The sequence below is a fragment of the Bufo gargarizans genome, unplaced genomic scaffold (genome assembly GCF_014858855.1).
Source record: "Bufo gargarizans isolate SCDJY-AF-19 unplaced genomic scaffold, ASM1485885v1 fragScaff_scaffold_697_pilon:::fragment_2:::debris, whole genome shotgun sequence".
Lineage (NCBI taxonomy): Eukaryota > Metazoa > Chordata > Amphibia > Anura > Bufonidae > Bufo > Bufo gargarizans.
In genome coordinates, this window is record NW_025334169.1 from 453394 (window position 1) to 471160 (window position 17767).

Here is a 17767-nt window from a genome sequence, read left to right on the forward strand (position 1 = left end):
CGCACCGCCCGCCTCCCGCACGGCCCGCACCGCCCGCAACCCTCCCCCTGCACCACCCGCCCACATAATACTATTCAGGGGTGCAGGGGGGGGGGGGGTAAAAAAACGTGATTTTGGTAATTTTAAAGTTTCTGATCCCTGCGGTCAGGGACCGCAGGGATCAGAAACGGCATAAAGCGCTAAAAACCGCAGGTCTGAATTGACCTGCGGTTTGAAGCAATCGCCGATACGGGGGGGTCACAGGACCCCCCTCGGCATTGACACTGGGTGCCTGGCTGTGTGTAACAGCCGGCACTCAGCGCTGTCACCATGTCTGCAGACATGGTGACAGTTTAATGCCATGACGTTTATACTCGTCATGGAGCACTAACTAGCAGTGTTTTATGACGAGTATACACGTCATAGGTCGGGAAGGGGTTAATACTGCCTAATATCTGTGTTTTCATGTAAAATATCTCTGTAATTATATGAGATCTAACGTTGAAACTACTTGATCTTACCGGATCTAACGAAGGCCTATTAGCCTGAATGAAATCTTACCAGAAAAATGCATGTGGGGGGGGGGGCTATCCCTCCTCTTATGTAATAACAAAATCCATAATATCTCTGTAATTATATCAGATCTAACGTTGAAACCAATTGATCTTACCGGATCTAACGAAGGCCTATTAGTCTGCATCAAATTGTACCTGAAAATTGCATATGGGGGGGCTAGCCCCCCCTTATGTAATACCAAATATTTATAGCTCTATAATTATATGAGATCTAACATTGAAACCACTTGATCTTACCGGATCTAATGAAGGCCTATTAGTCTGCATCAAATTTTACCAGAAAATTGCATGTGGGGGGGCTAGCCCCCCTATTTAATACTACCTAATATCTGTGTTTTTATGTGAATTATCTCTGTAATTAAATGAGATCTAACGTTGAAACCACTTGATCTTACCGGATCTAACGAAGGCCTATTAGTCTGCATCAAATTTTACCAGAAAATTGCATGTGGGGGGGCTAGCCCCTCTATTTAATACTACCTAATATCTGCGGTTTTATGTGAAATATCTCTGTAATTAAATGAGATCTAATGTTGAAACCACTTGATCTTACTGGATCTAACGAAGGCCTATTAGTCTGCATCAAATTTTACCTGAAAATTGCATGTGGGGGGGCTAGCCCCCCTGACGTAATTCCAAATATCCATAATATCTCTGTAATTATATGAGATCTAACGTTGAAACCACTTTTCTTACCGGATCTAACGAAGGCCTTATTAGCCTGATTCAAATTTTACCAGAAAATTGCATGTGGGGGGGCTAGCCCCCCCTGACGTAATACCAAATATCCATAATATCTCTATAAATATATGAGATCTAACATTGAAACCACTTGATCTTACTGGATCTAACGAAGGCCTATTAGCCTGCTTCAAATTTTACCAGAAAATTGCATGGGGGGGCTAGCCCCTCTATTTAATACTACCTAATATCTGTGTTTTTATGTGAAATATCTCTGTAATTAAATGAGATCTAACGTTGAAACCACTTGATCTTACCGGATCTAACAAAGGCCTATTACTCTGCATCAAATTTTACCTGAAAATTGCATGTGGGGGGGCTAGCCCCCCCTCATTAATCACTTAATAAGTCTGTAATTATGTGAGATCTAACAAAACAACTAGTTGATCATACCTGATCTAACAAATTTCTTCCAAAATAGCTAATTGTTTGGTCAATTTTTTGATAAGGTGGGGCTGATGATGGGTTAGCCCCCCCCCCCCCTGCAAATAACTGTTAATATCTCTACTTCTGTATGAGATCTAACGCAAATAACAATTGATCTAACCTGATCTAACAAAGATCTAACCAATTGCATATGTTTTGTTCAAAAATTTTGATATGGGGGGGCTAACACGGCTGAGGTGACTTTCATCCTAGCAACCATGCGAGAAAACCACACCGCATCCGCACTTGCTTGCAGATGCTTGCGATTTTCACGATGCCCCATTCACTTCTATGGGGCCTGCGTTGTGTTAAAAACGCACAATATAGAGCATGCTGCGATTTTCACACAACGCACAAGTGATGCGTGAAAATCACAGCTCATGTGCACAGCCCCATAGATATTAATGGGTCCAGATTCAGTGTCGGTGCAATGCGTTCACCTCACGCATTGCACCCACGCGGAAACCTTGCTCTTGTGAAAGGGGCCTTATATGCCTGTGAGAGCTTGGAGCCTCAAGCAGGCTCCGATACCTATCACTGGTATATACAAATACAGGCCAGCAGGTGGCAGCACTGTATTGGTATATAGTAAGCAGCATGTTCTATGATGGCTATATAGCAGTGGGCAGTCTAATGATTGCCAATTATAGTCACCCTGGGTGACGTAATAAATAAATAAATAAATAAAATCACCCACTTTCCCCAAAATAAAAATAAACAATAAAAAAACATTATAGGTATTGCCATGTCCAAAAATACCCATACTATTAAAATATAACAAAATGTATCTAATATTGCAAATGACTTAACAGAAAATGGAAAAAATAAGGTTTTCTGCAAGTCACCTGCACAAAAAAATTCATATAAAAAGTGATAAAAAAATCCAACACTTAAAAATCAATAAAATAAATCCCCTAATGTTAGGGGTCAGAATATGGTGATGAAAAAAAAGCGAATTAACGCTTTTATTTTATTTTTTCTGTAATAAAACGCAAGAAAAACTATATAAGTGTCGTATCATTATATTTGTACTGACCTGGAGAATGAAGGTAACAGGTTAATTTTACCATATGTATAACTCCATAAAAAACAAAAAAAACATCCCAATTCTACCTCATTTGGAATTTTTTTTTACTTCTCCCCATTACATCATCTGCAACATTAAACAATGCAGAAGGTAAAACTAGTCCCTCAGAAAGCAAGTCCTCATATGGCTATGTGAATGGAAAAATATAAAAAGTTATGCCTCTAGGAAGTCTGGGAGTGAAAAATGAAAATGCAAAAATGGGAAATGGACAGGTCTTCTAAGGACATATCACAGAGATGAATGAAGCTAAAAAAGGCTACAAAAGTATTGGTGAAGATTAGAGATGAGTGAAGTATAAAATAATTTCATTTGGCTGCTTTGCCAAATAATAAAAAAAATTGCTTTGTGACGAATAACTTCACTTCACAAGTGCATTTCTTTGTAAGTAGTGGGTGCCATGACAGGCGAACCCACTCCCCCTCTGTTATTGTACTTCTCAGATTCATAGTTAATCGCGGCATCTGATAGCAATATTACAGTGTAACATAAAAATAAAATAAAAATAAAATCACACTTAACGCATCCATTTGATCGCGAAGATCTAACGCAAAATCTTGCGATGCCCATGATGACATCATCACGTCGACCGGCATGGTGACGTCATACGTCACAGCTAGAGTTGAGTGAACCTGCCTCATGGTTGAAGTGAATTAAGTGATGGATTTTGTTCTCACAGAATCCACCATGTAATCCAATGCTGGCCAGCCCCGAGGTTCCGTTCTGCTGGCCATACACTTGTATTATTACTTGTATTATTAATTCACTTAAAACCCTAACCTGAACTGGGACTGCCCAAAAGACAAGTTTGCTCAACTCCAGTCACAGCACACAGGATTTTGTGCGAGATCTTTAAACAAGATGGCGGCGGCCGACTCTTTGCGCTCAAACGGATGAGGTAAGTATGATTTTTTTCAATGTTTTTACCGCTTTTCAGGGAGAATCGATTCGCTACCACGAAGCACGGGGAAATTTGGCTTTGCTGCTAATCAAATTTTCCTTGAAATTTAGATCAAATTCCACTTCGTGGAGTTTGATTTGCTCAGTACGACTGAAGATCTGAGCATACATCAAAATTAGATTAGAAAATGATCCACACATGGAGAAAGTTCAGGTCAGCGGATACTCGCCCTAGGATTGGGCATCTTATTAAGATCACTCCAACAGTAAGGCTTCGTGCACACGGCCGTGTTCCACAGCCGCGAGCAGTCCGCGGTAACCTGGCCGGATTTCCTGTTGACAGCAGGAGCGCACGGTGTCATTGGTTGCTATGACACCGTGCGCTTCATGCCGCCGCTGCACTACAGTAATACACTGGTATGATCTATACAAGTGTATTACTGTAGTGCAGCGGCAGCATGAAGCACACTGCGTCATAGCAACCAATGATGCCATGCGCTCCTGCTGTCAACAGGAATCCCGGCCGGGTTACCACGGACCGCTCTCGGCCGTGGAACACGGACGTGTGCATGAGGCCTAAATCTTACAAAAAATTCTGCAAACTTTAAAATCCTCCTTTTAGGAAGACACTGTCCAAAAAAAAGCACTAGGGACATTTATTAACCCTTTCATGACCGGTCAAGTTTAAATTTTTTACTCCCAGCCCTCCCAAAGCCATATATTTTTTTTCTGTTCACATAGCTGTATGATGGCTTGTTTTTTGCAGGACAAGATGTCCTTTCTAATGGCACTATCTACAGTTGCATACAATGTGTTGGGAATCAGTAAAAGAAATTATAAATGGGGTGAAATTTAATAATGAAAAAATGCAATTCCACAACAGTTTAGGTTTTGTTTTTATGGTGTTCCCTATACCTTAAAACTGACCAATAACTTTCATTCTTCATGTCAGTACGAATCTGGCAATACCACATATGTATTTTTGTATTGCGTTTTTATTCTGAGAAAAAACTTTGAAGAAAAAAAATGTTTTCTTTCAGTCTCCATATACTTGTGCCTATATCTTATTCATATTTATGTGTGCGGAGCTGTGTGAAGACTCATTTTTTGCGGGGCGATCTATTGGGTTGTGTATGACTTTTTGATCACTTTTTATTACATTTTTTTGTGGGAGGAGAAGTGACCAAAATGATTTTTATATTTTAATTATATGAGAATTTTTGCACACTTAGATACCTATGATGGGTATTTTTTTTATTTATTTTTTGTTTTGGAGAAAGTGGGGGGATAGATTTTTTTATTTTACACTTTTTTTTTTTTTTACAGTTCCCTTAGGAAACTATAACATGCAATCATTGGATTGCCTTTCTCACAGACTCCAATGCATTAGCATTGGAGTCTATTAGAATTTTGCTGTATTTCTATGGAGCCCTGCCACAGACAAGGGCTCCATAGAAATTACTAAACAGCTGCCTCCTAGAGTACAGGGCCTGCTGCTAACACACTATGGCTCCCCTGATCCCCTGCTGAGGGGAGCCAGAGCACACCCAGTAGCGCACGCTTCTGGATATTCAGCATTCAGATGCACATGATCAGGATTGACCACTGCATCTGAAGTATTAAATGTCCACGATCGGCATTACCGCTGGTCACGTACATTTGCTGTGGGTGCCTGCTGTATGAAACAGCAGCACCCTGCAGCTATGTTGCCCACTCCGCTCAGGAGCTGGCGCTATCTTTGAAGTTCCAACCGACAACGTACATAGCCGCATGGCCATCGGAAAGGGGTTAATGATTGCATATTTTGCTTCACAATACTTTATATCATGAATCAAAAGTTGTGATTAGTTTCACTTCTTTTATAAAAAGACGCATGCTGAGTAATTGTAGGCTAGTAATCTGTCATTTTTAAAACAAATGCACATTTTTTATGCCAAAGAGTTAAAATGTGACATTTAGTTGTATTTTTAACAATGCACTAACCATGTTATAATGGAAAATAATAATATCACCTATACACCGAACACAGACTTCAGTGAAAAAGTCTGATTTCAGGTCCGGGTACCCAAACTCACAAAGTTCGGTACGAACCCAAACTTTGCAGATCGGGTTCACTCATCCCTATTAGGCCTCTTGCACACGAACATTTTTTTTTTCAGTTTCTGTTCCTTTTTTTTGTGTTCCGTATACGGACCGTATACAGAATCTTTCATTTCAGTGGATCTGCAAATAAAAAGGAAGGTACTCCGTATGCCCTCCGTTTCCATATTTCCGTTTTTCCGTTCTGTTCAAAGATAGAACATGTCCTATTATTGTCCGCATAGCAGACAAGGATAGTACTGTTCTTTCAGAGGCCAGCTGTTCCGTTCCACAAAAAACTGAATGCACACGGACGTCATCCATATTTTTTGCGGATCAGTCTGCAGCACCGACTGCAAAATACTGAAAAAGCCATACGGTCATGTGCAAGAGGCCTTAACCACATTTTACATCATAATTCTGGCACATGATTAGTCATTTTCCCTCATTGTGTCTCATGTTTAGTTTGCCTGAGACTATCTGGATCTTGGACAATGCTTCTGGGAAACTGTGGAGCCTTTTAGCACAAATGTGCAATGTAATGTTTGAAGAAAATAGGAGCATTGCATGTCAATACCAAGAAATCTGATTCCAACTGTGACAGGTGGTGGAGGGAGCATCATGGTCTGGGACTAATTTGCTGCCTCAGAACCTAAATGCCTTTTGTTTATTGAGGGAACAATGATTTCTAAGGAGGATCAAAATGATCAAAAAGCCATTTGAAGTGATGTGAGTTGAAGAAGGCTGTGCACACAAGGCATCCTAGAAACAATAATGAACTGAAACACATTTGCAGGGAGGAATGGTTCATAATTCCCCTACATGTGCAAACCTAATCTGCAGCTATGTTTTATGGAAATGGTTGTTGCTGAAGGGGGCTCGCTCTAAAGTTTATTAACTTTAAATGTTCACTTGCTTTTTCTCTGCACATTGTGGTAGTTTACTTAGTGGGGGGCTATATCAAAACTGGTGCATCCATATGCCAGACTGATGCCTCTTAACAAATCAGGCCTATCTCTGTCCTGCTGTGCATCAGAAACTAAAGTCTATGTCAGATACAGGCAGGGTAGACTTCAGCTATAGCTTCTGCCACTTTCTGTAAATGTGGTGGGTGGGACAAACCTCGCCTCCTCTACTAAGCCACGCCCCTTTCTAGCCACTATTCGTGCGTCATAATGTGCAACTTTTTTATCTCACAATAGTGGCGTAATTGGCTTAATAAATGTCCCTCATCGTGCTCAATAAAAGAAATGAACAGAACAACTGATTGTGTATTAGGTTCTTTAGATTGTATTTGTCTATAAAGATGACTTAGATAACAATGAGACCACATCATTAGTAATCAGTGCCTACATGAAATAAATTCCAGTGAGTTTACATACTGTTTCTTGAGACTGTATATTTTTTACTATGTTATATTGAATTTAGGTTACGCATTATGTTATTTAGAATGTATGCAATGTTCTGCAATATATATACTGTATATATATAAATAACTAACTGTAGGCATTTTAACTTTTTAGGTATCAGATGGTGAGCAAAGAAACAAAGCGGCAATGCACAGCTAGTGGTTGGAGCAATTACCCTCCTCACTGTGAAGGTAAAGTTAGAGGACATGATTTTTAGATTATTGGAAATGCCCAAGATATTGGAGTAGATTTATCAAAACGTGTGTAAAGATTATGCCTTTCATTTTTCAGAGTACGTTTGAAAAATGAAAGGTAGAATCTGATTGGCTGCTATGGGCAACTAAGCCAGTTTTCCTTTACACCAGTTTGATAAACCTCCCCCATTGTATAAAATCCATTATTATTTTATTTAAAAGAGTTGTAATATGTCAGGTCTAGTTTTTTCTTTTCATGTTGCTTAGACAATTAGTTTTTTTTTCCCCTGAAACATAAAATAATAAAAAGATATAAACCAGCAAAAATAAAATTTCTTCCATACCTGACTGGGTGAGCGATCAATGCAGGTAAAATGCATCAGTTTCTGAAATATAGAGCACTGGCAATTCCCATTATGCCCCATATAAACATCTATGAGAGACCACCCCTAATCTTGGCAAGAAACAAGAACCTCCAAAATCACTTTAAAAAGACAGGGGAATGGCATCTCTCAAGATTGAGTTGAGGCTGCAGTAGGGATGAGTGAATTGATTCTAAAATTGATCATATTCATTACCAATTTCACAAAAAATTAGCTGCAAAATGAAACAGAAGTTTTGACGATTTGTTATGGACAAATTCTGTAAAATCAGCACCTAGTGCCATTTTACTGTGAACATTGGTGGGGAAAACTTTAAGGGAGGAAAAAGATGGAGAATCACATACCATTGGGAGGAAGTGTGTATGTGTGTGGGGGCTTGCCTTGATTTGCTCAGATTTCAAAGTTCACCTTGATCAGCCAATCAGGAGGCAGTAGGCAGGCAGGTCCTTGTGTTAAGAAGGAAGAAAAATCACCATATTCAGTCTTCAGCCTATGATCTTTGTTTTGTGGCAGTGTCTGAAAAAAGGCATCACAAATAAAAGCCACTAATGTAGCATGGGGAAGCTATAAGGAGATTATAAGGAGAGGATAAGGAGATATAATTTAGGGACTTTGATCAGGGAAAGCATATAGTGAGGGTAAGGGAGTGAGGAACTGGTCATTGAGAGTTTTATGTTTAATACAGCAGCTGGAAACTAGTTCTGTCCATTACAAAGTCTTCCAAGAAACCTTTTCTCTGTGTGTGAACAGCTATAAAAAAAAATGAATAAAAAACCCTTATTTCTACAGTAGTTTAAATCTACCTTTTCTATTTGAACACTTCATTGAATTATATATATATGTTAGGCCTCATGCACACGACCATTGTGTGTTTTGCGGTCCGCAAATTGCCGATCTGCAAAACACGGATTGAGTCTGTGTGCGTTCCGCAATTTGCGGAACAGCTCTGACAGCCATTAATATAACTGCCTATTCTTGTCCGCAAAACAGACAAGAAAAGGACAGGCTATATTTTTTTGCGGATCACGGAACAGAGCAATGGATTCAGACAGCACACGGAGTGCTGTCTGCATCTTTTGCGGCCCCATTGTTGTGAACAGGTCCGCATCTGAGCCGCAAAAACTGTGGGTCGGATGCGGACCAAAACAACAGTTGTGTGCATGTAGCCTTACTGAATGCATTGTATATTTCTGCAAGATAAGGGGTAGTTACAGCAAAAGCAATACTGCAATAATGCCATTTTTATACCCATGTTATTGAGCATATTTTATTTTTACTACAATTTTTTTTTTTTTATTACTGTAGACATGGGGTTCAAACACATTTTACTGCAAACATTGCATTGTTATACCTGTTAGTAATTGCATTTCTTTACTGAAATAAACCTTATAGTTCAGACATTCACTTAAAAAATAGCATTGTTTTATCTGTGTTAGTGAACGCATTACTGCAGCGCACTGTGTAGTTCAAACACATTTTACGGCAAAAACTGCATTATTACCAAAGTAAATTGTCAATGCCATTATGCAGCGTATTTGTTAAAGGGGAGAGACGTTTAATTGCACCTTTGTGATTAAATAAGATCAAAAAAATTACAATTTTGCTAATACCATTTTATTACTGTGTACCAAACCCATGATTTAATTTATAGGCCTTATAATAAAATGTCTAGAAAATGAAAGAATGAGTCAGAGAGTGGGTAGTAGCAGCACTAGCCATCCAGCTAGTAATAGTAATAGGCCACAGTTCTCCCTGGTTTCAGATAGGTGCCACATTATTACTGAGGACAAAGAGGATGAGATTGTGGGCTGGATGGCTCACTTCTCCTCTCAGCAGGATGACCTGGTGGTCACTTCTGAGTCTGACACCATGACTTGAAGCCAGAGGTCACAGCATTCTTCTTGCTCCTCCTGATTGCAACCACAAAGAAGCCTTTCATTTACATACTCTTAACTGTCCTCTCCTTGCTTGGTGGAATGAAAGACATTCAAGATAGTCTACCTATAGCAACAGTGGCACTTGGGACCAATATAGAGCAGGATATTGTGAGGGGGAAAGAAAATCTACAATTACATATCACAGTCTGATAAAATTGTCAGGGAGGTAGAAGACTCTGATAATGATTCTGTGTTGAACAGGAACTGGAAGCCAGATTCGGGTGCTGAGGAGGAGGTAACATTGCATCAGTGGCAATAAGGAGCAGAGGCAACATAAGGCCAAAAACTTCCCCCCCAAAAAAACAGGGCCAGCTTCAATATAACCCTTAATAGTAAATATTCTTTATTAATTAATTTAACGCACAGTAAGTCCTATCTTGTCCATGTACAAGAAGTCCACCCATATACTAAGAAGAGGAGGTTTAGTGACCCTGGTAATAATACTACATCTAGGCCCTGTGCCCAGGGGCGACTCCTGATGGTGGAGACCCCCCGTCCTCGAACCTCACTAGCAACTCCTAGTTCACCCTATGGTAAGCGGGCTGGTAATAACCGTATGGGTGGACTATGTTGGGCATGGACCGATCAGGATTACCCTAAATGCACAGTGTATACTACCCTATCGGTAGGGATACCAAAAGGTACACGATGCAACTGGCTACAACACAAAACACAACAAAAAAAAACGACACCTAAGAGGATACCTAGTAAAGGCACAGACGTGTCTGTGCTTAAAACCCCAACGCGTTTCCCCCACGGTGTGGGATCATCAGGGGGCACATTGATAATAATAAATAAATGATTTCAGTGATGGTTGTCCAACAGAGGGAGGACCAGACTTGGACCACCACGATGCATCTGTAGGACAAACCCAGGTGTCAATTGACGGTCAGGAGAGGATGCCAACTGACAAGAATGGTCTCTTCATTTTCAGGGACAGTCTGATTTGCCTTAAGGTATGCCCATTTGTTCAGGCCTTATTGCATAGGTCTATGAGGGTTTTGTCTTATCTATTGGCCATCTTGACTTTTTTCAGTTGATTGTTCATCGTGCTACATCATTTGACTGTTTCGTATGAATAAGGCGGACGCTGATTGGGTTTATAAGTGGGGGCTCATCCACATGCAATATATACTGCTTCTGGACACAGTGAGTGACCTCCCCTTAATGAGACCCCTTGTTTCGGTGACGGTCCCTCACTTTCTCTATCTGGGTGTCTGACGGATATATTCGTATAGATATACATGTGTATGTTTCTCCCTTTCTTCCTACAGACTTCCATCATGTTCCCACGATATCTGAACTAGCGTGTCCCAAATATCTTCATGGTTGATGCGTGATCCTTCCCTCCCTTCATCCCTCCCAGTAAGGTCATCTGGTCCAATCTTTTATTTTGACCGTCAGTTGGCATCCTCTCCTGACCGTCAATTGACACCTGGGTTTGTCCTACAGATGCATCGTGGTGGTCCAAGTCTGGTCCTCCCTCTGTTGGACAACCATCACTGAAATCATTTATTTATTATTATCAATGTGCCCCCTGATGATCCCACACCGTGGGGGAAACGCGTTGGGGTTTTAAGCACAGACACGTCTGTGCCTTTACTAGGTATCCTCTTAGGTGTCGTTTTTTTTGTTGTGTTTTGTGTTGTAGCCAGTTGCATCGTGTACCTTTTGGTATCCCTACCGATAGGGTAGTATACACTGTGCATTTAGGGTAATCCTGATCGGTCCATGCCCAACATAGTCCACCCATACGGCTATTACCAGCCCGCTTACCATAGGGTGAACTAGGATTTGCTAGTGAGGTTCGAGGACGGGGGGTCTCCACCATCAGGAGTCGCCCCTGGGCACAGGGCCTAGATGTAGTATTATTACCAGGGTCACTAAACCTCCTCTTCTTAGTATATGGGTGGACTTCTTGTACATGGACAAGATAGGACTTACTGTGCGTTAAATTAATTAATAAAGAATATTTACTATTAAGGGTTATATTGAAGCTGGACCTGTGATTATTTCCTTCAACCCATTATATTTAATTATATCCACTAGGCTGGATTTTGGTATTCCAAAAAAAACAGGGCCAGATCCACTTCTATTATGGTCAGTTCAGGAACTGGTGATGCCGTTAATACTGTGGCACTGCACAAAATGTACCAGATCTACTTAAAACCATTGCTCTGGAAGGTTTGCAGGCAGAAAATAAGCCATGCACATTCAAATACAAACATAGGCACCACGGTCTAATGTAATACATGATGTAACATCACCAGTTTCTGTGGGAAAATAGAACTGGTCAACAGCTAGTGCAACAAGAGTCTCCTCATTCCCTTGGTCTCCTTTGTGGCAGCTAGGCCGCATCCATCTGCAGTACATTGTCCTTGTCATCAGTTACTGCTTCTCCCGCTTAGACTACTCTTCTGCTGTGTCATAAGTCATCAATAAGGGAATATGTGGCCCAACAATTCACTGGTGTGCAAGCTTAACTCACACATAGCCAAGTTTATGCTAGTGCAGTGGCTCATGTACCACTTAGTGTAGGCATCCTCAAACTGCGGCCCTCCAGCTGTTGTAAAACTACAACTCCCACAATGCCCTGCTGTAGGCTGACACCTGTAGGCTGTTTGGGCATGCAGGGAGTTGTAGTTTTGCAACAGCTGGAGGGCCGCAGTTTGAGGATGCCTGACTTAGTGGATTCTGCTGCCTTTAGGAAACTGAAGGTATGTGCTCAGCCTTGTTAAAAAATACCTAACCACCATTATTTATCTAAAAAGTCATCCCTGCAGTGGACATCTGGAGCATCTGTTGCAGGCTAGGACAATACATGTCTTTCATGTCCCACTGGCTCAATGCATTTTGGGGCTTTGGCAATTTAGCACCCCAGTAACAAGGCCAGGTTCCATTTACACTTCCACATTTGCATCAGTGTTGTTTTTTCCACACCAGGCACTTCTCTGGCTGGTCCACATCTCCTCCATAAAAATACTCCCATCCACAAGAGAAGCAGGGCATAACATTGCTCCCACTCCCCCTCCTATCATATGTGTAAAGTGAAGCTCTGTTATACCATGTTATAGCCGATCGGCCTGGGTAAGAATATCCACACATCCAATCACTTGCTAAAGTGCATTAAGCAGCAAACATCCCTCTGGCTGTCTTCCCGCCAACTCCAACAGGGCAAGGTGGTCAGCGACAATGGCAGGAACACAGTGGCTGGCTGCATGTGGGGGAAAAAGTACCAGCGGTGCTGGTCATGTCCATGAGACTGTGCTCGCATTTCAGCCATTACAATTACTGTACTTCCCCTTTAAGAGCAGGGATATGGTGTGTTAACCAACATTATACACTACTACTAATGTCCTTGTGGACTAAATTACACCAATTTTCCTGCACCTACCTACTTAAATAAGACTTAACTTTTATTTCCTATTATTTAATATTACTGGTGTGAATAGCTAAATGTTTAAAATTCTCAGTGATCACTAGCCTTCATACAACACATTAGATCACCCTGTCAGGGCTGTCACCTGACTAGGTTGCTCAATTGATACACACTTATGCCAACAGGCTGCGCGCTGCCTGTGTGTTACATATACTTTGTGCAGTTCATTATCTTATGTTAATAGGACACAGTGATTGACTGCTATAAAATTCAGAGCTTCACGCTGCCCCCCGACATGTTTCGCCGTTTCACGGCGTCTTCAGGGGTTAGGGCATAGTGTGCCACTGTGTTTAATATCTGTGTAAAGTGAAAATTGCATGACGGGGTATTGGTTATTAGCTGCTCGCCCCTCACGATCAGTCACCTACTAACCCTTGACTCACTTACCACAAGCCCTAACCTTCTAAACCGGCCCCGTCAGAACCCCAATAAGACACGGACACCAAGTTGGATTATATCGGCCACAGCAGCCGTTTATTGAAAACATATACATAAATAATTAACCTTTTATTTCCCACAAAAACATTCCCATAAGATATAACCAACTTAATTCACCTGAGTAACACGGGGGAGGTCCTGGAAGCCCCAAACCTCGGAATTTTCCCAGTCCTTTTTGAGCCGACTTGCCCCCAGCCGTTAAGCACCAGCTCGGAGGCACCACTGACGGCTCGTCCAAATTCCGCCACAACCGACCACCAGCCATAGGAGTCCAGCCCCAACCGTGGAGCCCTCCCATCCTCGTCACCTGAATCTCTCCAACTTCAAGGACCTCCCACCGCCACAGCCGCCGTGACAAAACAATTAACATTTAAGATCACCATTCATTACACGATCACCCCACTCCGACTCCCCCCATCCCCCGCCATCCGCCCAGACTCTGGAACAGGAACAACCAGGGGAGGGTGGGTGGGAGCTCCGATTTTAGCACAAAATGGCCTCCTTCATCCCGGGCCCTCACCTATTTAACCCCTCATACCCCCGCCCCCATAACTTAAACCAACCAATCCCTCCCCAAGGGGCTCCCTCAAACCAGCCCCCCGTCATGGTCGCCTCCCCCTAAGGCTGCGCCCCCAGTCCGGCTCTGTCTATATTTCCACAGAAATGGCATATAGGTGCACAATATGCAGTGTCCAGTTGGTACTATCTGAGACTCACACCACACTTAAAAATTAATAGGTAGGTTCTACTGGTTACTTAAATGCCATAAATGTGGATGTAAGCTGCTGTATGGACACATAGTACATTACATTGCAGAGACTCTGAGGTGTCCATACTGTGGAAACCCCCAATAAGTGACCTTATTTTGGAAACTATGCCCCTCAAGGTATTTATTTTTTAAGAGGTGAAGTGAGTGTTTTGAGCTGCAGGTATTTAGCAAAAATTGATGAGCATGGAACAGTGCAAAATAAAAAGTTTTTCACAGATTTTGGATTTCAGTGCCCAATTAGAGATGTCGCGAACATAAAATTTTCCATTTGCGAACGCAAATTTCCGCAAATGTTCGCAAACGGGTGAACTGGGCAAACCGCCATTGACTTCAATAGGCAGGCGAATTTTAAAACCCACAGGGACTCTTTCTGGCCACAACAGTGATGGAAAAGTTGTTTCAAGGGGACTAGCACCTGGACTGTGGCATGCCGGAGGGGGATCCATGGCAAAACTCCCATGGAAAATTACGTAGTTGACACAGAGTCTGGTTTTAATCCATAAAGGGCATAAATCACCTAACATTCCTAAATTGTTTGGAATAACGTGCTTTAAAACATCAGGTATGATCAGGTAGTGTAAGGGTTACGCCCGCTTCACAGTGACAGACCAAACTCTGACAGACAAAACTGCCCGTTTAACTCACCACAAACAGTCCATTTGCACAACCGCAAAGTCCCCAGTTGCACAAGGTTGGATACCAAGCAATGTACTGTGCCACCCTATATTAGTGGTGTGTTAAGTAGTACTATTCTTATCAGTTTAATCCCTATTACGTACCCTATCAGGGGACGTGTATCAAATAGATTTTAGACAACCGCAAAGAGTTGTCAATAGTTGACACACTCATGACATAAATTTTATTCCTCTATGCGTCAATCTTGGTGCATGTGCCTTTTTTTTTGTTTTGTTTTTGCAGCCACAGTGCAGCACCAGAGGCCAGAAAAATTTGGCATGTACACATGCCTGAAAAGCTAGGTATTGTTGCAGCGGCCGGAAAAATTAATGTTTTCCAGGCAGAAAGTGCACTAAAACATTGCGGCTTGAACCCTAGTTGGTGGTGGAGAAGTCACACAAGTCATCCGGCATGCAGAGATAAAATACAGCAGCCTGTGGACCATTTTCTGCCCAAGGCATCTCATCAGGCCTTTTTTAGGCAAATGTATCGCCCACTGTCAGTCCCTTCGGGATCCATGCCTCATTCATCTTAATAAAGGTGAGGTAATCTAGACTTTTTTTTACCTAGACGACTTCTCTTCTCAGTGACAATACCTTCTGCTGCACTGAAGGTCCTTTCTGACAGGACACTTGAAGCTGGGCAGGCCAGAAGTTCTATCGGTGGACCCCAAAGGGCTGTGGCAATGTGAAGGACTTAAAAAGCTCTGCATGTCCTCCATTAACAATACGTCTGTAAAGCATCCTGTCCTTGCCGGCGTGGTCGTGGTAGGAGGAGCACTACTTTCACCTCTTCCCCTATTAGATTCCCGTTGTGCTGTGACCTCACCCTTATACGCTGTGTAAAACATACTTTTTAACTTGTTTTGGAACTGCTGCATCCTTTCCGACTTCCGGTAATTCGGTAACATTTCAGCCACTTTCTGCTTATACCGGGGGGTCTAGTAGCGTGGCCACACAGTACAGGTCATTCTTCTTCAGACTTTTTATAAGAGGGTCCCTCAACAGGAATGACAGCATGAAAGACCCCATTTGCACACGGTTGGATGCCGAGCTACTCATATCCCGTTCCTCGTCCTCAATGATCTCACTGAAGGTCTATTCTTCCCCTCAGCCACGTACAACACCCCGGGAACCAGATAGGTGACAAAGAGCACCCTGGGATGCCTGCTGTGGTTGGTCTTCCTTCTTCTCAAAGCCACATTCCTCCTCTGACTCCTCTTCCAGCGTTGCCGCAGGTCCAGCAAGCGATGCTGATAAGGATGTTTCTGGTGGTGATGGTGACCACAACGCTTCCTCTTCCTCTTCCCGCTCATCTACGGCCTGATCCAGCACTCTTCGCAGGGCAAGCTCCAGGAAGAAAACAAATTGGATGATGTCGCTGATGGTGCCTTCGGTGCGACTGACTAGGTTTGTCACCTCCTCAAAAGGACACATGAGCCTACAGGCATTGCGCATGAGCGTTCAGTAACGTGGCAAAAAAATACCCAGCTCCGCAGAGGCTGTCCTAGCACACAGTCATACAAATACTCGTTGACTGCTTTTTCTTGTTGGAACAGGCGGTCAAACATTAGGAGTGTTGAATTCCAACGTGTCGGGCTGTCGCAAATCAAGCGCCTCACTGGCATGTTGTTTCACCGCTGAATATCTGAAAAGTGCACCATGGCTGTGTAGGAACGCCTGAAATAACCACACACCTTCCTGGTCTGCTTGAGGACGTCCTTAAAGCCTGGGTACTTTTGCACAAAGCGTTGTGCGATCAGATTCAACACATGTGCTATGCACGGCACATGTGTCAACTTGCCCAATTTCAATGCTGCCAACAAATTGCTTCCATTGTCACACACCACTTTGCCGATCTCCAGTTGGTGCGGAGTCAGCCACTGAACCACCTGTGTGTTTAGGGCGGACAGGAGTGCTGATCCGGTGTGACTCTCTGCTTTCAGGCAAGTCAACCCAAAGACGGCGTGACACTGTCGTATCCGGGATGTGGAATAGTCCCTGGGGGGGTGCCGTTGATGTGGAGCAAGACGCAGCAGCAGAAGAGACTCAGCCGAGGAGGTTAGCGAAGAGGATGGAGTAGGAGGAGTAGAGGAGGTGGCAGCAGGCCTGCCTCCAAGTCGTGGCGGTGTCACCAACTCCTCTGCAGAGCCACGCATTCCATGCTTGGCAGCCGTCAGCAGGTTTACCCAATGCGCAGTGTACGTGATATACCTGCCCTGACCGTGCTTTGCAGACCAGGTATCAGTGGTCAGATGGACCCTTGCCTCAACACTGTGTGCCAGACATGCCATGACTTCCTTTTCTACAATAGAGTACAGGTTGGGGATTGCCTTTTGTGAAAAAATTATTTGGCCGGGTACCTTCCACTGCGGTGTCCCAATAGCTACAAATGTTTTGAAGGCCTCAGACTCCACCATCTTGTATGGTAAAAACTGGCGGGCTAAGAGTTCCGACAAGCCAGCTGTCAGACCCCAGGCAAGGGGGTGTCTCTGTGACATTGACTTCTTACGCTCAAACATTTCCTTGACAGACACCTGGCTGTGGGCAGATGAGCAGAAACTGCTCAAGGTGAGAGGCGGAGTGGCGGGTGGTTGAGAGGGGTCAAGGAGGACAGCAGTGGTTGACATTGCTGAAGATGCTGGACCAGGAGGAGGATGGTGGCTTTCAGTTTGTGTGCTGCTTGTACTCGTCATCATGTGTTGATCCCATAGGCGTTTGTGATGTGAGATCATGTGCC

The 17767-nt window shown here is 42.9% G+C and overlaps 1 protein-coding gene across 1 annotated transcript in view; it reads left to right on the plus strand.

Annotated features, from left to right (window-relative positions):
• Positions 1-17767, plus strand: part of LOC122922773 (complement factor H-like) — a 243167-nt gene that overhangs the window by 56614 nt on the left and 168786 nt on the right. Inside the window, exon 4 of the mRNA XM_044273498.1 lies at positions 7308-7384. Within this exon, the coding sequence (XP_044129433.1) occupies positions 7308-7384 (77 nt within the window). The remainder of the gene's footprint in view (positions 1-7307; positions 7385-17767) is intronic.